We start from the raw sequence: 27,418 nt of genomic DNA, 5'->3' as shown, positions 1-27,418 counted from the left end.
TTAAATAAATAAATTTGATTATTTTGAAATAAAGATTTTCGCCGTTAGAAAGCTCAATTCCTATAATTCTTGAAGATAAAGTTCGTAGGAAAAAAAGGTCTTATAATCTAAACCTCTCAAACTTTTCTTTGGTAACACAACTAAAGCCAAGCCATCCCTCGCCTAATATTTATGAGAACAGAGCAACAACAGTGTTTTCGGTGTCAAGACGAGAGCATATCTGATCTGAAATTGAACATGGTCCATTTTATCTATTTTTGGCTAGACGGCTTTACTTTTAGGATAAATTACAAACAAACAAACAAACAAACAAACTCTCTTAGGCAGTTACTAACACTCTTGGACAGTTTTCAAATTTTTTCGTTTGGCAGCGGTGGTGGTCTTCTCCAGTTACCACCCTGTCATTTTTAGTTATGTTTTCTTGTATTTACTATAATAATATTTTAGGCCCTTTCTCTAGCAAAGGGTATCATGGCTACCGGTGTTTTTAGACTCTCGCTGTAGTTTATTATTTGGTTTTCTTCTCGTTTTTTATTTTACCTGAATACATGGTTGTTGCTTTCCCGATGCATGGTTCTTCTGTTCGTTTGTTCAAGATGGTTCATTGAATATCGTATAAAGGTTCCGGATGAGATTGTTGTTAAGGGGAGATCGTTTTTTCCGTTGGCCATTTTGGTGCTTCTTCAAGTTTCTCTCCTCCATGTTTAATGCTCGAAGCTGTTGGTGTGTTTAGTTTTTGTTCGTCGTTGCTTCACTTGTTAATGGTTTTGTTTTTAGGCTATCTCTAAGCGATCATTGTGTTAGAGTATGCCCAAAGACCAATCATATGATGATTGTAATAATACATTTATTTATCTATTTTATTGAATAAAGGCATTGCTACTATTATTTTCAGTTATATGTTTGTATTTAACGTAAACTGAAATATAATAAAGTCCATATAATAACATTATTAAAAGATCCTTAGTCAAATATTATTAAGGGCATGGAATAATACGCTTAAGACTAACATGTTATTGATTGATGACAACGAGTTGTCATTGACATAGAGATGTCAGAATTGATACATGATTATATTGTTAGAGAACAATGTATTGGATTGACCCATCATGAGCATATGTCTTGGATTATTATGTAACGGTCATAACATTGCTCATGGTGATGACTATATGTATGATCCTCAGACTTGAGATCAATGTCATCCCAACATATATTGTTGTATGTTTTGATACAGTTAAATATGCTCCGTAACTGGTTGCACTATAAAGACTGTTATTGAATATATCTCGATATATGTAGTGGGGTGTGTATGATTAATATAGAATTTGTCCTTCCTACATAATAAGAAACATATCACAGGCCACTTGATTGAGTGAGACTAGAAATGCATGGTCATGCTCGAATAAGTTGATATGAGATATAACAAATTATTCGTTAATTATAGTCTACTCTAGATATCAAAAAACAATAGATGTGCTATACAAGTGTGACTATTCCAAGACTTTTGCCTATTCTAGATATAAAGGACAAAAGAATGTAATACATAAAAGAGTTAATCACGAAGATGATATGTCGAATCATAATTTCTTGTAACTTAGGTGACAATGATAAATTGCTAGATGTCACTCATTGTATGTAATATTAGAATTGTTCTAATAATCAGTACTAACGTTACAATAACCTACATGATCACACCCTAAGATTGAAATGAGCAAAGATGTACAATTTGTTGTATGTTACTAAAATATATCTAGAGTTAATATATGTATATTTGATATACATATGATTTTAATTATCCCGAATATAGTAAGTAAACATTAAAAGAATGTAATTTTGATTACAACTCTTTTTAATTGATATTTAATTCGGAATAATTAAATAAGATTTTAAATAAACATTAAAGATTGTAATTCAGATTATAAGTATTTAATGTATATTTAATTTGAATTAATTAAATAAGATTTTTTATTAATTCGAAATAAATTAAAATTCCTAAGATGTTAGGGTAACTGATATATTTAAGCGAGCTAAGGTCTAGAAGCTGTTTTTCTCAAAACTGATTTTGGGAAAAGAAAATTTTGGTCTCAATCAGGTGAACTAAATAGAGGCCGAGACGTGTTTTCGTGGAGGCTTACGATTCGAACCGTTCGTGATCACCACTAGTCGCTGCTGTTTTTTTTGTTTTTCAATGAACCCATTGTAAGTATTCACATCCTTTCCTTCTGATTTCGGTTTTGCGTACTTGGATCGCTAGTGAGACCGTCGTGTTTTTGTTTCCACTGCGCTGTGGGGTGCGCCAACGGTCCTAACACATTGTTATATGTTATTTTCAATAGTCACGACTGTATTTGTTCAGTCGATATTTGACAAGACGTTTGTTGATAGCGTTTCGATAAATGAATATCTTGGTTATTTCAAAAAACAATTATGAGTTTATATATATATATATATATATATATATATAAGTTAGAAATAAATCATCCGAATAAATTATTTTGTTGTTAAAATTTATATACAATATGATGTAATAATCATTTGTCTTAAAATTTTTAGAATTTATTAATTTAATCATAATTTAAAATATTTAATAAATTTTTTTTATATTTAAAATTTTTATCATTATTTTTATCTTTATTCATCTCCTAAATTGTTAATTTTTCTACTAGAAATATTATAATACTCTTCTCGTCTCATAATTTGTCTCTTATATTGACTATGAGTGAAATTTTAGGGAATATATTTGATCAAGGGAAATGGCAAAATTATCCTTAAGAGGTGATGAGAAGATTTGACTGATTTATTTTGATAGGTGTAAGAGAGTGAGACATATAAGTGTAAAAAATGAAACATACTAATTATTGTCCGTTGACTTTTATAATATAACATTTTAAATGAAATAATTTTAAAAACTAAAAGAGACACGTCCAGTGTGATGGATGCAACACTTTTTTATTGTTTACTTGATATAATAACAATTTAACATAACTTGTTACTTTATGATTCAAATGTAATAAATTCAACTATTATTTTGATTATCATTTGGTTTCATGGTATTACAAAAAAAAATTAATAGAATTTTTAGATATGAATGATTAAATTATTTTTGAATTAAGATAAAATTAATAAAAATATATAATTTTTGGACCAAAAATGTTACCACATTAGATTGCATTACATGTTTATTTTAATTTTAAAACTAAAGTGATATTGTTTATAATAGTATTAAGTGAAATATTTATATTTTAAAAAAAGAATTGATATGTTTGTTAATAAACTCATAATTGCGTGAGTTTGGCCTTATTTTTATTCAAGTGGGGACTTGCCGCCACCATCTCACATGTAATATGTGGTCATTGCTGCTTTTTTTTTCGTACCAATACGGACACACCATAAAAAGCAAAAAACTAAGGTAAAAGAAATGGCTAAAACTCGTGGTCGTGGACTTCTTCCCTTCCCTTCCTTTTCATTAAGGCAGGCTCAGATAGAACAGTTCTCTTAGACGTTAGTTTTTATGTGTGGCTCTCTTTTCTTATCCCCTGCACAGCACTTGTTGGTTCTCCCATGATCCCTTTTTCTTATTAATATATATTTCATGCATTATCTCCTCCACTCCCCTAGTTTGTAGGCTTTGGTATGGACCGTTCCGAACAAGGAAATGCCTTCCCTGAAGACCATGAACCGGAGCTAAAGCTTCCACACTTGTTGTTTACGGAAAATGTTCGACCGCTGTATGCCAAGATTGTGAATGAGTGGGATTTCCTCAAGAAGTCGGCATGCCAAACGGCAGCAGGGAGAGCCCTGTGGAAGCATGTCATTCATGACCCTCTTGCACATGTTCTTGCTGGAGAAACATACCTAAGAAACCTTCATGACAAGATCATGAAAGATCGCCACAACAATGCTCGGGAAATTTCGGGAGTTATCCTCGCTGTTCGAACCCTTTGGTTTGATTCTAAGATTGAAGCTGTTATTGATTCCTTGGGTGGTGCAGCTCAAGTTGTTCTTCTTGGTGCTGGTTAGTAATCACTCATATTCTACCCTATGTTTGCAATACTTACAGCATTCATGTTATAAGATATCCATAGCCTTGGTTTATATCCTGCTGTCACATTGATAGTTACTAAACTAGGCTGCTCAACCATCAGGACTAATAGCTAAAAATTTAACAAATTTCGAGACGATTATCTGTCTAATTTTACAGTCTATGAAAAACCGGAAATATGTACCTCGTGTAGGCTTGCAAGTTTTTACCCAATTCCGAAGAACAGAACTAGCTCCCTATTTACGAACAGGGAAATTAAATCAGTGGAACACATTACAATCCTAAAACACTGGACATGTTTTAAAACAAGAATGCATAATCATCGTTTGCAGGAATGGACTCCAGGGCGTACCGTTTAAGCTGTTTGAAGGAGAGTGATGTGTTTGAAGTAGACTTCCCCGAAGTCCTGCAAGTGAAAGCTGCTCTTCTTGAGGAAGCTCTGGATTCTACAGAACATCTTCGGTTGATGGCGAAGTCCTTAAAACGAGTATCAGCTGACATTAGAGAGAATGACTGGCTCGAAAAGCTACAGATCTCCGGGTTTGTGCCGGAAAAGAATACAGTGTGGGTTCTAGAAGGTATCATCTACTACCTCTCGAATTCTCAAGCTATGCAAGTACTGAGGATCGTAGGCGAAAAGTGTACCCTCGCCCACACGGTTCTCTTAGCGGACTTCATGAATAAAGCATCGACAACACTCTCGAGTTCTACCTATCATTTCTATAGTGATTGGCCTGATCATCTCCTGCCGTCTATTGGATTTTCTCATGTTAAGCTTTCACAAATAGGAGATCCAGATGCACATTTCGGCCTCATGCACGATCCATTGAACTTGTTCAATAAGCTCCGGAATTTGCCAAGGTCAGTAGAAACTCACCCGGACGATGGAACACCGTGCTGTCGCTTATATTTGGTGCAGGCTTCTGGTTCACCAAATCAAACAGTATCCATGAAAGCACCATCTCAATGTAGCATATAGCATATGCGCAAACAAAGTTAGTGGTTATGATATAGATGAGTGAATCATTGTTTATAGCATCGCTCATTGGATATAAAATTCAACTGAACGCAAGCAGGAACATGGTTTTTTTAGTTGTATAATGAATATTTAAATTGCATAAGCATATGACACCACATGGTACTAGCTCAACCATTTACCATCTCCTTAAGCTAGAAGAGATTTCTTGTTTAGAAACCAAATAATTAACAGGGTTTTATGAGGTTAATGAATGGGGAGCTTCACAGCAACATAAACATATGATTTAGTCTCTTGCAATTTAATTATCTTTCTGTTCTTCCCGGTTAGTTGATGTGTTTAGAACTGCTTTTATTTTTTAGAGAAAATAACATCAGTGACCGAAAATATCTTATAATATACGATTTTAACCAATTTTTATGGATTTGCAAAAATAACCAACAAATTCGCAACACAGAATTAGAATTCGCAACTCGAACATGAAAATTTTTACAACGCTAATTACCGATATAGGTAAACACAACTATTCGCAACTTAGTTTTCAAATTCGCAACTCGAATTCGGATTTCGCAACGAAAATTTCGTTTTCGCAACGCGAATTTCGTTTTCGCAATGCGAATTACTAATATAGGTAAACACAACTATTCACAACTCAGTTTTCAAATTCGCAACTCGAATTCGGATTTCACAACTCGAATTCGGATTTCGCAACTCGAGTTGCGAATTTGACAAATTCGTGTTGCGAAATATAAAATCTCGTCTCTTAAAGAAAAAATCGTGAATAAATAATAATTTGATCTTTGTCAATTTTAAAAGTGAGTAACTAATCACAATTAGTTCAATATGATTAAAAGATTTTTTTAGTTCAATACGGTGGTCACACGTCTAACCACCCTATTAAAGAGAGAAATAAAATGACATAAAATACACTAGAGTGGTTTTCAACCTGGGACATCCTAGTTGCTAAGTCCACGTATGAATCACTCAGCTAAACCTACTCCTGTAAATGAATTGAACAAACACGAACGAGAGTATGTTCACGTTCGTTCGTCGTTCGTTCGTTCGTTTGTTTAACTTTAACCAAACAAACGAACTGTCAAAATGATTTTTTCTTTAAGAGGCGAGATTTTACATTTCGCAACACGAATTTTCCAAATTCGCAACTCAGTTTTCAAATTGGCGAATTCGGATTTTTTACTGGATTTTTTCTACCGTGTTTACCTATATCGGTAATTCGCGTTGCGAAATCCGAATTCGAGTTGCGAATTTGAAAACTGAGTTGCGAATAGTTGTGTTTACCTATATCGTTAATTTGCTGAGAAAATTTCTATGTTCGAGTTACGAATTCTAATTTTGTGTTGCGAATTTAGAAACTGTGTTGCGAAATTAGAGTTCGTGTTGCGAATTTGAAATCTCGTTGCGAATTTATTAGTTATTTTTACAAATTCAAAAAAATTGGTTAAAATTGTATATTATAAGATATTTTCGGTCACTGAAATTATTTTCCTTATTTTTTAATAGAAACCCCCTTCCCCTTTCTCATGCCCCTACCCCTGCCTCTTATTCTAAAATTTTGACACGTGTTTGTTAATTAAGGGTTCTAAGTCTTGTTTGTTTTAACCTAGAATAGGTTTGCTTTTCTTCTTCTTTTGGTTACGTTTAAATATTAATTTATGGTCTGGAATTTATTCTAAAGTTTAATTATATAAATAATAAAAGTAAAAAATAAAAAATAAATAAATAAATTCAATTATTATAGCATTTTGCAAGATATATTGATATAATACATTTTGTTTACGTTATTTTATTTTATGTTATAGTTATAATATTTTATGTGAAATCTTTTAAAATTTTAATTGAATAAGAATTGAAAGTCACTGATAAGAAATAAAAAATATAAAGATATTAATTTTTGTAATTTATATATCTGCATAAAATAATAAAAATAAAATATTTTTATCATTGCAATCACACAGAATAAAAATGTAAATTTTTTATGTGTAAAAATGAGAATAAATAAAATACTTTTAAATAAAGAAATTACTTTTAATTTAGAGTGTATTTTTATCATTTAAACATGGCAAAAGGGTACATGTGGCCCCTGTACTTTTTCAAAAAAACCAATATGGCCTTCGACATTTTTTCACATTCAATGTGGCCCTCGAACTTATAAAAAAGAACCCAATGTTGGTCTTTTGACCAACGATTTTCATCGTTGACCATTACGATACTGATGTGGCACTTCACGATGCTGATGTGCCGATCCACAGTGCTGAGATGGCAGTCCACAATGACTGGTGACATGGTAGATGGGTTAATTTGATTTTTTTCAAGTTCGAGGGCCAAATTGATTCTTTTTAAAAAGTATTTAAGGGGTTATTGGATTTTTAAAAAAATAAAAAAATATTCAAAAACTTAAAAATAATAATACCAAAAATAAAATAAAATTATTCAAAAATAAAAAAATATATTTTATTACTTTTTTAACTCAATTTTAACTTGACGCTTATTTATATAAATCTAAATTTGTTCTTCCTGCAAAAAATTTATTTTATACATTTACATCTAATTATCATAAATTTTAAACGTCTTTTAAAATTCCGTTTCACTAATTTTTTTATAAAAATGAATTAAATAAATATTATAAATTCTTATAAAAATAAAATTTAAAAATTATGAAATTAAAATTTATTTATAATTTATCATGAATTTATATAATTAAAAAAAAACTATAGTTATCCTATTGAGAGAAACATTTTTAGTGAATATAACATGATACAGAGAAGTAAACTTCACCTAAACTTGTTCTTATAAAACAAAATAGTATATATTTTTATTTTTTTAGTAATTTAACTTTTACTTTTGGTATTATTATATTTAAGTTTTCGAATATTTTATATTTTGAATTTAAAATATTTTTATTTTTTAAAAAAAATAAATAAACCTTTAAACTTTTGAAAAAAATCAATTTAGCCCATTTGGCACGTCACCGATAACATCACTAGCCATAGTGGATTGTCACATAAGCACCGTGAAGTGTCACGTCAATATCGTAACGATCAACGAAGGAATCGTTGGTCAAAGGGCCACATTATGTTCTTTTTATAAGTATGAGGGTCACATTAGATGCAAAAAAATATCGAGGGCCACATTAATTTTTTTGGGACAAGTATAGGGACCTCATGTACCCTTTTCCCTTTAAACATTTACTCAACCAGCTCACGATAATAAAAGAGTTTTTGTTCTTTTAGTTGATGTTTAAAAATTTAGTGTAAACTCAAGTATAAACTTAAACATAAATATAAATAATTAAATAATTTAATTTTAGTATTATAATAATAATATATTCGTTAATATTTATATGATATTTAAGTATCATTTTAATAAAAATATAAATTATTCTTATGTTCAAATTTAAAATTTTTAACTGATATATATTAATATTATAAAAATATTTATTATCACTTGATTTAATTTTGTTATTTATTATTTATGTTGACTTTTATTTTTAACACGATTAAATTTTAAAATATAAATTACAACACATGAATTATAAGTTAAATGAAATTAAAAGAAGAAAAATAAACTTATCATACGTTAAAACAAAAAGACAACATAATTAATTAAAATAAACACGTGTCAACATTTTAGGTTAAGAGGTAGGGGCATCGGAAAGGAGCAGGGGATTTCTATTCTCTATTTTTAGTTATTTGTTATTTTAGTGTTATTAATGGGTTATTGCTTAAATTTAGTTTTTCCTTCATCACTTCACTTTTCTTTTTTATTAAAAATACCAAAATTTAACTTTTTTCCTGAAAGACCAGTGTTAGTCTTGTTATATCATGGAAGGTAAAAGTAATTTTTCTTTGATTGCACTGCCTACATTTGATGGAGATAATTATCCAGTTTAGGCAATACACATGGAGACTTACGTGGAGGATATAGATATTTGGGAAGTAGTGGAAGAAGACTGAGATTCCTGCATTGCTGACTAACCCCATTATAACACAAATCAAAACAGAAAAAGAAAAGAATCGAGAAAATTAAAGGCAAAAGCATGTTTATTTGCTGCAGCATCACAGACTATTTTCACCAAAATTATGTCTCCAAAATCAATAAAGGAGATATGGGATTATCTCAAGGCTGAGTACAAGGGAGATGAAAAAATTCTCGGGATGCAAATGTTGAATCTTGTACGTGAATTTGAGCTACAGAAGATGAAAGAGACCGAGGCAGTAAATTCTTGTAACAATACCTTAGAGGTATGAGGCCACCATCACCACCTTAAAGAACACGAAAGACATGTCAAAGATTACTTTGGCAGAACTATTAAGTGCTTTGCAAGTACAAGAGAAAAAGGTGTGTAAAGAGGCAAGAAGGGGCCATTCAAGGTGCTCTATTGGTTAAGCATCAAGATGATGGAAAGAAAATGAGGCCAAAGAACAAGAAGTTTCATGATGCGAGAGGAGAAAACTCTGCATTTGGGAACAAAAACAAAGCCTAGAATAAAAGATCAGGAGTAAAGAAGGACCATCCTCCATGTCAACATTGCAAAAAAAAAGTCATACTCTTTCAAGTGTTGGAGGAGACCAGATACAAAGTGTAGCAAGTGTAACCAAATGGGTTGAAACTATTATTTGCAAGTATATAAATCAACATTAAAATGAAGCACAAGTGGCAGATCAAGAAGAAGATGATCAATTTTTTATTGCAACTTGTTTAACTAGTCACGAAACAAGTGAAAGTTGGTTCATTGATTGTGGCTGCACTAATCATATAACACATGACAAATAGTTATTCAAATAATTAAAGAGTATCAAGTCCAAGAAGGTTAGAATTAGGAACGATTAATACATTGTTGTCAAAGGAAAAGGGACTGCAGTCATTGCAAGTTGTTCATGTACCAAGTTTATAACTGATGTTCTTTATGTATCTGCTCTTGATCAAAATCTACTTAGCATTGGCCAATTAGTAGAGAAGGGATTCAAAGTTAAATTCATGGAGAAGGCATATGTGATAAAGGATGCTACGAGAAAAAAATGTTTGAAGTAAAGAAGAAAGATATAAGTTTTTCATTCAATCCGAAGCAAGAGGAGCAATCAACTTTTCTAGCTAAAGAAAGCCTCACAATGTTGTGGCATAAAGACTCAGACACTATCACCATCAGGGATATTGAAGATGAAATCCAAAAGCATGATAATGGATCTATCAGAATTTAATTATCACGTATTGACATGTAAGACTATCATTCTGGAAAGCAAAGAGAAAATCATTTCCAAATACGACATTGAGAGCCACTTGTAAGTTTTGGTTGATTCACAGAGACATTTTTGGACCTTAAAGAATTCCTTCATTAGTAGGTAATCAACATTATGCTACTTTTATTGATGATTTTACAAGAATGTGTTCGATTTTCTTATTAAAATTCAAGTTAGAAATTGCTGGAGCATTATGCAAATTTAAAAAGATTATGGAAAATCAAAGTTTCAATCACATTCAAATATTGAGGTATGATAATGGGAATGAGTATACATCAGGCAATTTTAATGCATTTTGTGAATAAGTTGGCATTGAGCATCAGCTGACATCTCCCTATTTATCATAACTAAATAGATTTAATAAAAGGCGAAACAAATATATCTTAGAAATGACTAGATGTATGCTTCGTAAAAATGTTTACCCAAGAAGTTCTGGGTAGAGGCAGCTCATACCACAGTTTTCCTACATAATATATTATCCACAAAAATAGTTAAGGACTAAACACCTTATGAGGCTTGGCATGGTCATAAACCTTATGAGGATCAAATATCTTATGATAACATGAGGAGTACTTCAAACTATTGTTTCTTTTTGGATCTGGTGTTTTCTCATGAAATTCTAAGAAGCATGAAACCGTGGCTCAATCCACTTCTAAAGCATAATTTATTGATGCAACATCCACTGTTAATCAAATTTTGTGGTTGAGAAAATTATTAAGTGATCTTAATCTTGAACAAAAATAAGTCATAATAGTATTTGTTGATAATCAAGCTGCCATAGCAATTTTCTACAACCCAATGTTTGATGGGAAAAATAAGCATTTCAACATTAAACTTTTATTTTTGAGAAAAGTTCAAAAAAAGGGAGATACTATACTGGTTCATTGTAAAACAGAGGAGCAACTTTCAGATATCTTCACCAAACCGCTTCCAGCAAGCAAATAAGTGTTAGTTGATGTGTTTAGGACTACTTCTATTTTTATTTATTTGTTATTTGAGTGTTGCTTAAGTTTAAGAGAAAATTATTAATATGTTATTACTTAAATTTAGGAGCATGTTGTTAGTGGGTTGTTGATTTTATTTTATTTAAATTCTGAATATTGCTAAATAAAAATTATTATGTTCGGTTTTCCTTCATCACTTCAGTTTTCTTTTCATTAAAATACCAACATTTCCTAGTTGTGTCAATTGTCAAGTACATAAATTACTCAATCAAAAGAACTACCACATATACTATTAGAAAGATCTTGATGAGCCTTCCTATAGTTGACCACAATGTTACTAGAGAGTCACAAAAATTTGTTAAAAACTTTTAAGGTTTAGAGTTAAGCATCGAGGTGTTTCAGGTTTATTGGAGAAAAATATCTTTTAAGAACCCTAGAGCATATTGTAAGTCTGTAACTGTAATACCTCAAAATTTTGACTAGTGACCAAAATGTAATTTTTGAAAGATTGGTGCCAAAGTATAAATTTAGGAACCAAAATGGTAATTTTATCAAAAGATATTTTATCTGAATAGTTTACCCCAAAGAGTGATGGTTTTGTGTTACTCGAATTTTTGATCTAAAATTCTTATAAAATGCTATAAAGCAACAAAGTTCGAGAAAAATTTGGATAATCGGATCGAATCAGATTTTTGAGAAATTCTAAAGGATAATAAGGCAATGTTAGTAATATTATTTTCATATTTTAAATTAGTACAATTTAACATGGATCAATGGATTTAATATTTATTTTTCATGTTACATCGGGACCGTTGGATTAAAATGACAAGATTGTTATTTTTGAAAAAGTGCAAGGGCAAAGTTAGAAAATATGAAAATATTTGTTCATATTTGACTTGATGTTGTAAGGATGATGATATCATGAAGTGGCATAGTAATTATCATAAGTTATTAAGGGTAATTTTGTCATTTTCCATTAAATGAATTTTTTATTCATTTTGATCCATAAAATGTAAGTATACTTAGATTTTTTTATTAGAAAACTCTTCATCTTCTCCAAGTTGTTGTCGTGAGCTTCTCAATGGGTAAGAAATATATTTTGTTTTTCATTTTCAAGCCATTTTGTTAGGCTTTTGAAAGAACGCATGATATAGGAAATTAAACTACATGAAATTCTCTATCATTTGGTGCCATTTGTTTATGCTTTCCTTGCTTGAATCCTTAGTTTAATGAATATGGTGGATGAATGGAAGGTTGGATTTTTTCATGTTTTAAGGATGGATTATGATGTAGTTAATGTTATAGAATAATTTCCATGCTTGAAAAATGAATGAAATCAATGGAATCAACATACACAAGTTTCGACCACTTAGGTTTTTTTCTTGGAAATTGGTTGTTTGAATTAAAATTTATATGGAATTGATTGTAGTTGATTGGAAATGGTGTTAGAAGATGAAATTATTCTTGAATCAAGTTCAAAATCAAGCCTAAGGTACTCTATAACATTCGACCATGAAGAAAATATTAGGAAAAAATATTGAAAATTTTCCCTAAGGCTAGAAATGGTGTTTGAATGATTTTACAAGATTTAGAATGTTGTTTGGACCGATTTGGAAGTTTATAAAACTTTAGAGTCTAAATTAGAAATTATGGAAAATAGGAGTTTGAAATAGAAGTTGTTCAAAAATTGTTGTACCAATCTTGAATTAAATGTTAGAATGTTTAATTCTGTTATTGGAAGCTTGAATTGAAGTTAAATGACAATGAACCATTTTGAATAATTTGGAAATGTTGAGATGAATTCTAAAAGAATTCATATTAGTGATTGAAATGTGAAATTCAAAAATTTCACATGAACTAGTGATGATTATGAATATTAAAGGACTTGAAGTGTCATTTTGAAGTATTAAATACAATGCCAAGGTTGTGAAAAGGAACCATCATCAAATTAGTATCGAAAGCATTTTTAGGAATTTATATATAATATACACTTATGTTAGTATGAAACTAAGGTATGATTTAAAATTTATACATGATTTTTAAATGATATTCTTTTAGATTGTGATCAAAATCAAGATATGAGAAAGCTTAAAGCCAAGGAAAAAACACAAGAGTGAGGTTATACCGAAAGTATGATTTATTAGTGGGGTAATACCAGGTGAGTGCATTCTTACATATTTGTATGACGAAGACTTACAATGAGTCAATCTCGAATGTTTTGAAATTAAAAAGGTTTAAATCGTATTATGGTATAATTTCCATATTGATATTTGGAAATGGTTTATGAATATTTTTTGAGTATAAATTACCCAATATATTTTTATATGATATTTTAATAAGAATAATTTCGAGTATGAACTGCCAATGCACTGATATATGATACTTTATTATGTGAATAGTATATTAATTTGTTAAAAGCCCATTGTATGTGCACTAAGAATTATTGGTACAATTGGCATGCCATTAGGTTGAATGTTTATCGATCGATTCTATATAGGTAATTTGTGTACATCATAATAACCTGATACATTTTATGGCATGTATATGATATGTTTCCTGCACATATATGATGTTAGCGTGATGTATTCCTAATCATAGGTACAATGTTGTTGTGTTTTACAGTACATGTACACCCATATGGCACCTATGATGCAATTGATTCAGAGGGCACTAAATGTGCAATTTATTCACATACAGTTATACTGCTTGTAGTACACTCGTATATGACTTGCGTACCATGCATTCTTATTGATATTCATTAGGCTATGGTTTAAATGAAGTGAAACTGAAAAGTACAGGTTGACTGATTTATTGAAAGTGAAACTTTCATTAAATAATCTGATATGAGAATATGTGTTTATATGACAACTGTTACTTTACAAGTTTGTGATGAAATAAAGACCTTATTAAGTATGTTTATATGTTTTTATATTTGTAAGGCATTTTCCCTATATAATGATTTATATGATATTTTCCATATCGATATGCTTTATTATTTATTTAGAATGCCTCACTAAGTGTATACTTAGCCTGTGATTGTTTCACGCATAGGTAAGGAGAAGCGTACAGAGTAAGGAGTTAGGCTCGACATCACTTTTTGAGGATCAGATAAGATCACCAGTATCAGTATAACATCTTTCGATGCTTTTGTCATTTCTAGTTGACACGTATATTATATGTGTTGTGTTTGTTCTGATATAAATAAGTTTTAAACCAGTTTGTATAATTAAATATGTTAACTTATAAGGGATATTTCTAGGTAAAATTAATAGTTTGCATGCTTAGTATTTTACAAAAATATAATTTATTTGCTATATGAATAAATTTCAAATTAAGTAGTTTTTAGGCATTTTCACTTAAAATATAATACAATACTGAACTGCTATATTACTTTTTGATTTTACGTGATTAACTAGTTTTAGAAATTAATAGTAAATTGTCTTTATTTTAAAGAAACAAAATTTTACCGATTTCCAAATGTGGACTGTTTGTAAAAGTTAGATGACATCTCTGACTCGTATTCAGTGACGGATACGGGAAATGGGTGTTACATTTATTGGTATCAGAGCTATAAGTTTAGTCAATTCTAGGCATAAACCGAAGTTATTTTGTGTTGAAAAGTATGTACATGTCACTAGGATATTAATATTATTGACATGATGTGAGAATTTATATAATTTGATTGATGTCACTCCTTACTAATGTGTTTTGAAATATGTTCATATTAGATTTTTGAAATAGAAGGATCGTGTAAAGTGACTGATTGCAAGCTTAATAATGAAGATAGCAGTGGGAGTAATGAGTTTAACAACAATTCTCCTGCACATCTATATGATGGCAATGCACCGGAAGAGCAAGAAGTGTTAGTGCCGGTATTAGATTTGAAGATGTTGAAAAGAAATTTGAATTTGAATAGAATAAACTAAAGAAGACGTTAGTATATCGTCCTAGAAAAGAAGTCCATGATGTGAGAGATTTCCCTCCATATTGTGGAATAAATGCCCAGCTCATAGCGATGAGGAACATGCTAAGTTGTTTAACTCTTTGCAAAACAATGATAGTATTTCAGAGAAATATGTTCTTATGTCGCTATAACATGAAGATGACCCCAAGAAATTGAGCTTTTTGGCACACTTGGTGGAGTTACCTTTTGAAAAATTCAAGATCATCTTTAGCTTGGGTTGGTTATCCCTTTATATTGCTATTGTGGACTATTTCTTGTCTCAAAAGTCCAAGTAACACGAAACCATCTTTCTTGGGGGTAAACTATTCATTTACGGGGCTAAAATACATAACTTTTAAAAATTACACTTTGGTCCCTAAACTTTTCCAAAGTTTATACTTTATCCTCTAAACTTTCAAAAGTTACATTTTAGTCATTAGCCAAAATTTTGGGATGTTACAATTCTCCCCCTTAAGAAAAGTTTTCTTTGAATTTTCAGTACGTACTTGATACAAAAAGATGAGGAAACTACTTTCTCATATCTTCTTCTCTTTCCCAGGCCGTTTTCTCTATTTTATGATTTCACTAAAGAACTTTAACTAGAGGGATCGTTTTGTTCCTTAGTTATTTGACTTCATGTGCTAGAATCTTTACTGGTTCTTCTTCGTAGGTCAAATCTGGTTGAATCTCTATATCCTCCTAGGTAATGACATGTGAAAAATCTAAACAATACTTTCTAAGCATCAACACATTAAATAATTTAAGAAACTTTTCCACTTTTGGAGGAAAGCTAGTTGATAAGCCACTAGACCAACTCTTTTCACAATCTCATATGGTCCAATAAATATCAGGCTCATCTTTCATTTTCATATAAATTACATAACCTTTTTCCAAGGTGATACTTTAAGAAACACTTTATCACCAACTTGATATTCAATATCTTTTCTCTTTAGGTCCAAATAATATTTTTATCGATTGGCCGCTATCTTAAGATTATTTTGTATAGTTTTCAATTTATCTTCCATTTTCTTAATCAAATCAAGGACAATTATGTCTCGATATTTGAGCTCCAACCAATTCAGAGGAGTTTGACACTTTCTTCCATATAAGGCCTCATAAGGAGCCATCTTGATGCTTGCCTGATAACTATTATTATAAGCAAATTCTGCTAAAGGCAAGTACTTTTCCCACGAACCTTTAAATTTATTCACACATGCCCTTAACATATCTTCCAAATTTGAATAGTGCACTATGATTGTCCATTTTTCCGAGGATGAAAAGTTGTACTAAAATTAACTCAAGTAACCAAGGCTTTAGTTAAAGATATCCAAAATCTCAAAGTAAACCTCGAATATCTGTCAAACACTATCAAGATAGGTACTCCATGAAATCAAACAATCTCTTTAACGTACAACTTAACATACTTATCCATTGAGTGAAGAGTTTGAACCGAAATAAAGTGTGCTAATTTAGTTAATCTATCCACAATCACCTAGATAGAATCTTTTTTGTTGGGTGTGAAAGGTAATCCTGTCACAAAATCCATTATAACACTCTCCCATTTCACTAAGGAATGAAAATAAGTTGCAATAATCCTGACAACACTTGATGATCTAATTTGACTTGCTGACATGTCAGACATTTTGAAACAAACTCATTTATAGCTATTTTCACGTCTAGCCACCAATATCGACTCTCAAATCATGATACATCTTGTTTGCTCCAGGATGCATCATCAAACGATTATAATGTGCCTCAGAGAGAAGATCTTTCTTCAACTCCTCATTATTTGAAATATAGACTCTTCCTCAATAATATAAACATCCATCAGACTTAACTTTAAAGTCTTTAGTTTCACCTTTCATCTTTTCTTTGGAGATCCTTTATTCAATCCAACAAATAGGCTTTAACTTTAATTCTACAATCAGTGTTCCATTTTTCTTTAAAAATAATCTTGCATCTAAAGCTCGTAGAGTTGAAAATGTCTTTCGACTAAGTGCATCAGCTACCACATTAGTTTTTCCTGATGGTAGTCGATAACCACATCATTGTCTTTAAGGATTTCTCAAGTTCAACTCCTTTTCAGTTAACAAATACGTTATACTTTTATGATTAATGTAAATGTAGCATCGCTCACCATACAAATAACTGCTCCATATTTTCAAAGTAAATATAACAACTTCCAAATCTAGATCATGAGTCAGATAATTTCTTTCATAAGCCTTAAGTTGTCTCGAAGTTTAGTTCATAACCTTTTCTTCTTGTATAAGCACACATACCAAACCATTATGAGACGCGTCAATATAAACCATAAAATCTTTACCCGATTCTAGTTGCTCTAGCACTGGGGCTTCATTTAAAATCTTCTTTAATGTCTCAATTAAAATCACACACTGATCCATGTATGGTTGAAATACTCAATTCATTAGATCCATAAAATGTCACAGGAGCATTAGTCAAACCAAACGACATCACTACATATTCGTAATGTCCATACCAAGTTCTAAAAACAGTCTTAGGAATATCTTCCTTAATAAATCACTGATGGTATCTAATCGAAGGTCGATCTTGAAAAACACAAATGTGCTTTTAGCTTATCAAAAAGATTGTCAATCCTTGGGAGAGGATACTTATTCTCCACTGTCACTTTATTTAGCTAACGACAATCTATGCATAATCGTATAGATCCATCTTTCTTATTCACAAATAACATTGGTGCGTCCCAAGGTGAGACACTTGGCCTGATAAAACCTAAATCTAATAATTATTGTATTTGCGCCTTTAACTCTTTGAGCTCAGTCATAGCCATTCGATACGAGGCTATAGAGATAGATGCAGTACCTGGAAATACTTGAATTTCAAATTCTACCTATCGATCTAGAGGTAAACCCAATAGCTCATCTAAAAATACATCTGGATAATCTCAAACATTTGAAATATGTAATGCCCCAAATCCTAGGTTAGTAATTTGGGTCAACTCGAGAACCATTACTGGAACCCAAGGGACTAAGTTTAGTAGTAGTGGGATTGAGTTGAGCTGCCCAAAAATTCAAGAATTTGCCCAGAAAATGAAGAACAGTCTCGATACTAACCTTTCAGTATTGAGACCCAAGATGTAGAGTGCACCATTTTAGCACGAAAACTATATTTTCCTATCCCAAAGACCCTAAAGAAGCCTCAAATCATTATTAATGTTTTATGTCTAAAATAAGGATAAAAAAAGGCTTTATAATATACTTAAACCTCAAAACATTAATTCTACCATAATCATGCTCAACATGCTTTATTCTCAACCATTATGTCATCTTATACTTTTAATGACTCACTAAAAGTATGGAAGAGTTGTGAATATGTTACATTTCTTCTTTGATGGATAGAACTCTCCTCAATCAACCAAGGTTCAATTTTTATTTTCCCCTAGCTTAAGAGCTTTCTCATACCTCCTTCAGTAAACAAAGGTGAGAAAAGTGATTACTAATCCATATAGGGTTTGGATATAATCTAAATAAACTCCCTATAACCCAAATCAACAAATTCCCTAAAAACTCTCAAAAACCATTTTTGAAAACAAATCTAAAACATGGAATATGGAGCTTAAAACAAAGATTGAAGGATAGAGAGAAATATTCTTACCTTGGTTACAACAACTAATATTATGTCCTTAAAACTTTTCAATTAAAAGAGGGAGAAGAAAAGAGAAATGAAGAAGAAGAAGAGTGTTTGGTGGGAAATGGGGAGTGGTTCACGTAAACAACATAAAATAGGGGGAGATTTCAACCTTTGAAATAAGAAATGGGTAAATTGTACTTTTAGTCCCTCTACTTTCTATCTTAACAAAAACTCATCACCATTCAGAAAAACTTTTGGGCTAAACTCAAGCCCACTACTACTAAACTTGGTTCATTGGGTTCCAATAATGAGTCTCGTGTTGACGCGAACTACTAATCTAGGATTCAGGCGATACAAAATATCTTCGAACTTAACCTCAGAAGCTCAAGTATCCACTACATTTGGTAAGAAAGCTTGGTAGTCTTGTAGCAATAGTTTCTTGGCAGAAGCAACTAAATTACATTGGATAAGAGATTTATCCTTTCACCAACTGCTATTATCTCTGTACCTTCTGAGTCCCTCAAAATTAATTACTTTGAGAGACAGTCTACTATGGCATGATAAGGAGATAACCAATATATGCCCAAAATTATCTCGAATTCCCGAAAAGGTAATTCCATCAAGTTTACCAAAAATCCAACTCCTTGAATTTTTAGCGGGTAATTTCCACATATTCGACTCACCCTTACACTCTGATCCAACGTGTTTGTTACCATTATATTACTAGAAATGGGTTCTAACAGAATCCCTCTTTCTTTAATTAACTTTGTACTTATGTATGAGTGTATAGAATCAGGATCAACCAAAACAAATACAGATTCATCGAAAAGATAAAAAGTACGTGCTATGATTTCTAGGACATCTTGGTCCTCGTTAGTCCTGATGTTAGAAACTCTGGCAGATGTGTATAATTTTGGACTTGAAGTAGATTTGGATGGTCTCCTGGATCTAGCTTTTCCTATGCCTCTATAAGACACTAATGTAGATCTCTTTGTTTATACGGTCTTTACCCTGATGTCAGAGGACAATCTCGCATAAAAATGAACAGTATCACCGCATCTGAAACAAGATCCTGTGACAACTCGACACACCCCTAGTGATTTCTATAATAAATATCACATAATCGAGATCCAATTTGAGGTGATGTACCCACACCAAAAATAATTGTCTGAAATTGTCCGCCTTTTCAAACATTATCTCCTTTACGTGAAAATGCGGCAGATTTGGATTTGTTCTGATATTGCGAAGTAGAAATTATACATTGTTTTGATTGAAAAGAAGTTTAAGATGCTCTCGATCTCTTTTTTGTCTGCATTCTCTACTCTGCCATTTTCTCTGTCTATACATGTTCAATTAACTTGGCTCCATTAACAACTTCCTGAAAGGTAGGCAGGTTCAAGGCCAATAGTTCCTCTTTTGGTCTCAGTCTCAAACCCTTAACGAACCAATCACATCGAGCTTTCTCATTGGGGATCATCTCTGTTGGAAATCGAGTTAGTTTTTTGAACTTACATTCATAATAATAAATAGTCATGTTTCCCTACTTCAGACTAAGAAATTGTTGTTTCATCTCTAGAAACTGGTCTTCAATGTACTTGTTTTTAAACTCTTCTTGAAAGAACTACCACGTCACATGGTCTGGAAGACCATGCATGATAGCGTTTGTACACTATACACGGTCTTGAGCTTAGAGTAACGAAACAACTCCATTTAATTTCTTTGCATTAGTACAGTGAAATCTTTACATCATTCATCCATTGGATCTTCATCAGATTCTTCTTTAAATTCGGTTACTCCAATATTTTTCAATTCTTTTACAATTAATATTCGAGGAGTTGGAGGATCAAGCGACTGAAAACGCGTCAGAATTACATCCAAAGTCTGAAAGAACATCCCCTGATCCTAAAACGAAACTCCCTAATGTGCCGATGCATCATCTTGGTCTGACTGAATAGGAAGCTCGCGGTTCACTTCATTACTTCCAGTTTCAGTTCCTTCCGGAACCTCCTGTTTAGTGGATCAACTCGAATTCTATGATTCAGACATCTAATACAACACAAAAATAACTTACGTTAGTAAGGAGCGACATCAATCAAGTCATATAAATGCCAAATCAGTAATATTGACATATTAGTGGCATGTACACACTTTTTAACAAAAAAATAACTTTGGCTTAGGCATACAATCGACTAAACCTACAACTGTATACCAATAAATGTAACACCATTTTTCCTGTATCCAACACCGAACACGAGTCAATGATGTCATATGACATTTATAACATATTCCTTATTCTAAAACCGGTAAAATTTTGTTTATTTAAAAATTATTATATTTTCACATTTATCACCAAAACTAGTTAATCACGTAAAATCAAAAAAATAATATTTTAAAATATTTTTCACCTTCGATTTTAGGCAACAACCTAACAATTCAATATTATTTCATATAAAAAGCAAAACTGTCTAATTTAAAATTCTTTAGATAGTAAATAAACCATAATTTAATAAAATACTAAGCATGCAAACTATTATTTATACCTAATGATACCCCTTATAAGTTAACATATATAATTATACAAACTGGTTTAAAACCTATTTATATTATATCAAACATAACATATAAAATATACATTCCAGCTAGAAATGATAAAAACATTGAAAGATTTCTCCTACCTCCTTTAGCAAACAAAGGTGAGAAAAACGATTACTAATCCATATATGATTTGGATATAATCTAAATAAACTCCCTATAACCCAAATCCACAAATTCCCTAAAAACTCTCAAAAACCATTTTTGAAAACAAATCTAAAACATGGAATATGGAGCTTAAAACAAAGATTGAAGGATAGAGAGAAATATTCTTACCTTGGTTACAACAACTAAGATTATGTCCTTAAAACTTTTCAACTTAAAACTTTTCAATTAAGAGAGGAAGAAGAAAAGAGAAATGAAGAAGAAGATGAGTGTTTGGTGGGAAATGGGGAGTGGTTCACGTAAACAACATAAAATAGGGGAGATTTCAACCTTTGAAATAAGAAATGGGTAAATTGTACTTTTAGTCCCTCTACTTTCTATCTTAACAAAAACTCATAACCATTCAAAAAAACTTTTGGGCTAAACTCAAGCCCACTACTACTAAACTTGGTTCATTGGGTTCCATTAATGAGTTTCGTGTTGACGTGAACTACTAATCCAAGATTCAGGGCGATACAGAATATCTTCGAACTTAACCTCAGAAGCTCAAGTATCCACTACATTTGGTAAGAAAGCTTGGAAACCTTGTACCAACATTTTCTTGGCAAAAGCAACTGAATTACATTAGATAAGAGATTTATCCTTTCACCAACTACTATTATCTCTGTACCTTCTAAGTCCCACAATATTAATTACTTTGAGAGACATTCAATTATGGCATGATAAGGAGATAACCAATATATGCCAAAATTATCTTGAATTCCTGAAAAGGTAATTCCATCAAGTTCACCGAAAATCCAACTCCTTGAATTTTTAGCGGGTAATTTCTATATATTCGACTCACCCCTTCACTCTAACCCAACGTGGTTGTTACAATTATATCACTACAAATGGGTTATAACAAAATCCCTCTTTCTTTAATTAACTTTGTACTTATAAACGAGTGTGTAGAAATAGGATCAACGAAAACAAATACAGATTCATGGAAAAGATAAAAAGTACCTCCTATGATTTCTTGGACATCTTAGTCCTCGTTAGTCCTGATGTTAGAAACTTTGGCAGATGTTCATAATTTTGGATTTGAAGCAGATTTGTATGGTCTCCTGGATCTAGCTTTTCCTATGCCTCTATGAGACACTAATGTAGATCTCTTTGTTTATACGGGTCTTTATCCTGATGACAGAGGACAATCTCGCATAAAAATGACCAGTATCACCGTATCTGAAACAAGATCCTTTGACAACTCGACACACACCTAATGATTTCTGTCATAAATATCACATAATCGAGATCGAATTTGAGGTGATGTACCCACACCAGAAACAATTGTCTGAAATTGTTCTCCTTTCCCAACAGTAGCTCCTTTACGTGAAAATGTAGCATATTTAAATTTGTTCATATATTGGGAACTAGAAATTTTATATTGTTTTGATTAAAAAGAAGTTGAAGATGCTCTCAATCTCTTTTTTGTCTGCATTCTCTACTCTGCCATTTTCTCTGTCTGTACCTATTTAATCGACTTGGCTCCATTAATAACTTGTTGAAAGGTAGGTAGGTTCAAGGCCAACAGTGTCTCTTTTGGTCTCGGTCTCAAACCCTTAACGAACCAATCATTTGGGCTTTCTCATTGGGATCATCTCTGTGAGAAATCGAGTTAGTTTTTTGAACTCACATTCATTATCATAAATAGTCCTGTTTCCCTACTTTAGACTAAGAAATTGTTGCTTCATCTCTAGAACAAACTGATCTCCAATGTACTTGTTTTTAAACTTTTCTTGAAAGAACTACCACGTCACATGTTCTGGAGGACATGCATGGTAGCGTTTGTACACAATGCACGGGCCTGACCTTGGAGTAAGGACACGAATCCATTTAATTTCTTTGTATTAGTACAGTGAAATCTTTACATCATTTAACCATTGGATCTTTATCATATTCTTCTTTGAATTCGGGTGCTCCAATATTTTTCAATTATTTTGTGATCGATAGTCGGAGAGTTGGAGGATCAAGCGACTGAAAACGCGTCAGAATTACTTCTAAAGTCTGAAAGAACATCCCCTGATCCTGAAACGGAACTCCCTGATGTGTCGATGCATCATCTTGGTCTGACTGAATAGGAAGCTCGTGGTTCACTTCATTACTTCCACTTTTAGTTCTATCCGGAACTTCTTGTTCAGTGGCTCATCTCGAATTCTCTGATTCAGACATCTAATACAACACATAATAACTTACGTTAGTAAGGAGCGACATCAATCAAGTCAGATAAACACCAAATCAATAATATTGACATCCTAGTGGCATGTACACGCTTTTTAACACAAAATAACTTTGGTTTAGGCCTACAATCAACTAAATCTACAACTGTAATACCAATAAATATAACACCCTTTTTCCTGTATCCGACACCGAACACGAGTCAATGATGTCACATGACATTTATAACATATTCTTTATTCTAAAACCGGTAAAATTTTGTTTCTTTATAAATTATTATAATTTCACATTTATCTCCAAAACTAGTTAATAACGTAAAATCAAAAAAATAATATTTTGAAATATTCTTCACATTCGATTTTAGGCAGCAACCTAACAATTCAATATTGTTTCATATAAAAAGCAATAATGCCTAATTGAAAATTCTTTAGATAGTAAATAAACCATAATATAATAAAATACTAAGCATGCAAATTATTATTTATACCAAAAGATACACCTTATAAGTTAACATATATAATTATACAAACCGGATTAAAACCTATTTATACCATATCAAACATTACATATAAAATATAAATGCCAGCTATAAATGACAAAAACATCGAAAGGTTTCTCCTACCTCCTTTTGTAAACAAAGGTGAGAAAAATGATTACTAATCCATCTAGGATTTGGATACAATCTAAATAAACTCCCTATAACCCAAATACACAAATTTCCTAAAACCTATTTTTGAAAACAAATCTAAAACTTGAAATATGGAGCTTAAAACAAAGCTTGAAGGATAGAGAGAAATATACTTACCTTGGTTACAACAACTAAGCTTAAGTCGTTAAAACCTTTCAATTAAGAGAGGAAGAAGAAAAGAGAAATGAAGAAGAAGATGAGTATTCGGTGGGAAATGTGCAGTGGTTCACGTAAACAACATAAAATAGGAGTTTTGCAGCCTTTGAAATAAGAAATGGGTAAATTATACTTTTAGTCCCTATACATTCTATCTTAATAAAACTCATAACCATTTAAAAAAAACTTTTGGGCTAACCTCAAGCCCACTACTACTAAACTTGGTTCATTGGGTTCCAATAATGAGTCTCGTGTTGACACGAACTACTAATCCAGTATTTGGGGCGTTACAGAATATCTTCGAACTTAACCTCAGAAGCTCAAGTATCCACTACATTTGGTAAGAAAGCTTAGAAGCCTTGTAGCAACAGTTTATTCGCACAAGCAACTGAATTACATTGGATAAGAGATTTATCCTTTCACCAACTACTATTATCTCTGTACCTTCTGAGTCCCTCAATATTAATTAATTTGAGAGACAATATATTATGGCATGATAAGGAGATAACCAATATATGCCCAAAATTATCTCGAATTCCTGAAAAGCAAATTCCATCACGTTCACCGAAAATCCAACTCCTTGAATTTTTAGCGGGCAATTTCTACATATTCGACTCACGCTTACACTCTGGCCCAACATGTTTGTTACCATTATATCACTAGAAATGGGTTCTAATAAAAACCCTATTTCTTTAATTAACTTTGTACTTATGTACGAGTGTGTAGAACCAACTATGATTTCTGGGACATCTTGGTCCTCGTTAGTCCTGATGTTAGAAACTCTGGCAGATGTGTATAATTTTGTATTTGAAGCAGATTTGGATGGTCTCTTGGATCTAGCTTTTCCTATGCCTCTATGAGACACTACTGTAGATCTCTTTATTTATAGGGGTCTTTACCCTCATGTCAGAGGATAATCTCGCATAAAAATGATCAGTATCACCGCATCTGAAACAAGATCCTGTGACAACTCGGCACACCCCTAGTGATTTCTATCATAAATATCACATAATCAAGATACAATTTGTGGTGATGTACCCACACCAGAAATAATTGTCTGAAATTGTTCGCCTTTTCCAACATTGTTTTGATTGAAAAGAAGATGAAGATGCTCTCGATCCTTTTTTGTCTGCATTCTCTACTCTGCCATTTTCTCTGTCTGTACCTGTTCAATCGACTTGGCTCCATTAACAACTTCCTTAAAGGTAGGTAGGTTTAAGGCCAACAGTTTCTCTTTTGGTCTCAGTCTCAAACCCTTAACGAACTAATCACATCGGGCTTTCTCATTGGGGATCATCTCCGTCAGAAATCAAGTTAGTTTTTTGAACTCTCATTCATAATCATAAATAGCCATGTTTCCTTACTTCAGACTAAGAAATTGTTGCTTCATCTCTGGAACAAACTAGTCTCCAATGTAGTTATTTTTAAACTCTTCTTGAAAGAACTACCACGTCACATGCTCTAGAGGACCATGCATGGTAGCGTTTGTACACCATACACGGGCTTGACCTTGGAGTAACGACATGACTCCATTAAATTTATTTGCACTAGTACAGTGAAATATTTACATCATTTAGCCATTGGATCTTCATCAAATTATCCTTTGAATTCGAGTGCTCTAATATTTTTTAATTCTTTTGTGATCGATATTCGAAGAGTTAGAGGATCAAGCAACTGAAAATGCGTCAGAATTACATCCAAAGTCTAAAAGAACATCCCCTGATCATGAAACAGAACTCCCTGATGTGCCGATGCATCATCTTGGTCTGACTGAATCGAAAGCTTGTGGTTCACTTCATTACTTCCAGTTTCAGTTCATTTCGGAACCTCCTGTTCAGTGGTTCGTCTGTAATTCTCTGATTTAGACATCTAATACAACACACAATAACTTATGTTTGTAAGGAGCGACATCAATCAAGTCATATAAACACGAAATCAGAAATATTAACATCGTAGCACATTTTTTTAACACAAAATAACTTTGATTTAGGCCTAGAATCGACTAAACCTACAACCGTAATACCAATAAACGCAACACCCTTTTTCCCGTATCCGACACCGAACACGATTCAATGATGTCACATGACATTTATAACATATTCCTTATTCTAAAACCGGTAAAATTTTGTTTCTTTATAAATTATTATAATTTCACATTTATCACCAAAACTAGTTAATCACGTAAAATCAAAAAAATAATATTTTAAAATATTCTTCACATTCGATTTTAGGCAGCAACCTAACAGTTCAATACTGTTTCATATAAAAAGAAAAACTACCTAATTTAAAATTCATTTAGATAGTAAATAAACCATAATTTAATAAAATACTAAGCATGCAAACTATTATTTATACCGAATGATACCCCTTATAAGTTAACATATATAATTATACAAACAAGTTTGAAACCTATTTATACCATATCAAACATATAAAATATACATGCTAGCTAGAAATGACCAAAACATCGAAAGGTTTCATATAGATACCGAGGAACTGATCTGATCCTCAAAAGATGATATTGTGCCTAACTCTTTACTCCATACGCTTTTCTTTACCTACGCGTGAAACAATCACTCGATAAGTATTCACTTAGTGAGACATATATAACTTAAAGTAAGACATTTCAATATATAAAGTTAGAGGTGAGCAAAACTCGACTCGAATTAAAAAACTGAATTTTTCAACTCGATTTGACTCGAAAAAATTCAACTAAAATTGACTTCGAGTTGCAATTTCATAAACTCGATTCGAAACGAAAAAAATTTCAAGTTCAAATCGAGTTGAAAAATGTAAATCGAATAACTCAAATAACTTGAAATTATTAATAATTAGTGGATTTATTTTCAAGTTTGAGTCAAGTCCTCTGACTTTGTATGATGTATGTATAT

General features: G+C 31.8%; 1 protein-coding gene across 1 annotated transcript; it reads left to right on the top strand.

Moving 5' to 3' along the window:
- Positions 1-3,630: 3,630 nt before the first annotated feature.
- Positions 3,631-27,136, top strand: LOC120211050 (putative S-adenosyl-L-methionine-dependent methyltransferase Mjls_1072). Its single transcript, XM_039209670.1, has 4 exons — positions 3,631-4,015; positions 4,375-5,037; positions 19,913-19,917; positions 27,124-27,136. The coding sequence occupies exons 1-2, from the start codon at positions 3,634-3,636 to the stop codon at positions 5,019-5,021; spliced, it is 1,029 nt and encodes a 342-aa protein (XP_039065601.1). The 5' UTR covers positions 3,631-3,633; the 3' UTR covers positions 5,022-5,037; positions 19,913-19,917; positions 27,124-27,136.
- The last annotated feature ends 282 nt before the right edge of the window (positions 27,137-27,418 follow it).

The sequence above is a fragment of the Hibiscus syriacus genome, unplaced genomic scaffold (assembly GCF_006381635.1).
Source record: "Hibiscus syriacus cultivar Baekdansim isolate YM2019G1 unplaced genomic scaffold, ASM638163v2 tig00109957_pilon, whole genome shotgun sequence".
Taxonomy (NCBI): Eukaryota; Viridiplantae; Streptophyta; class Magnoliopsida; order Malvales; family Malvaceae; genus Hibiscus; species Hibiscus syriacus.
This window is presented reverse-complemented; position numbering and strand designations above follow the sequence as displayed.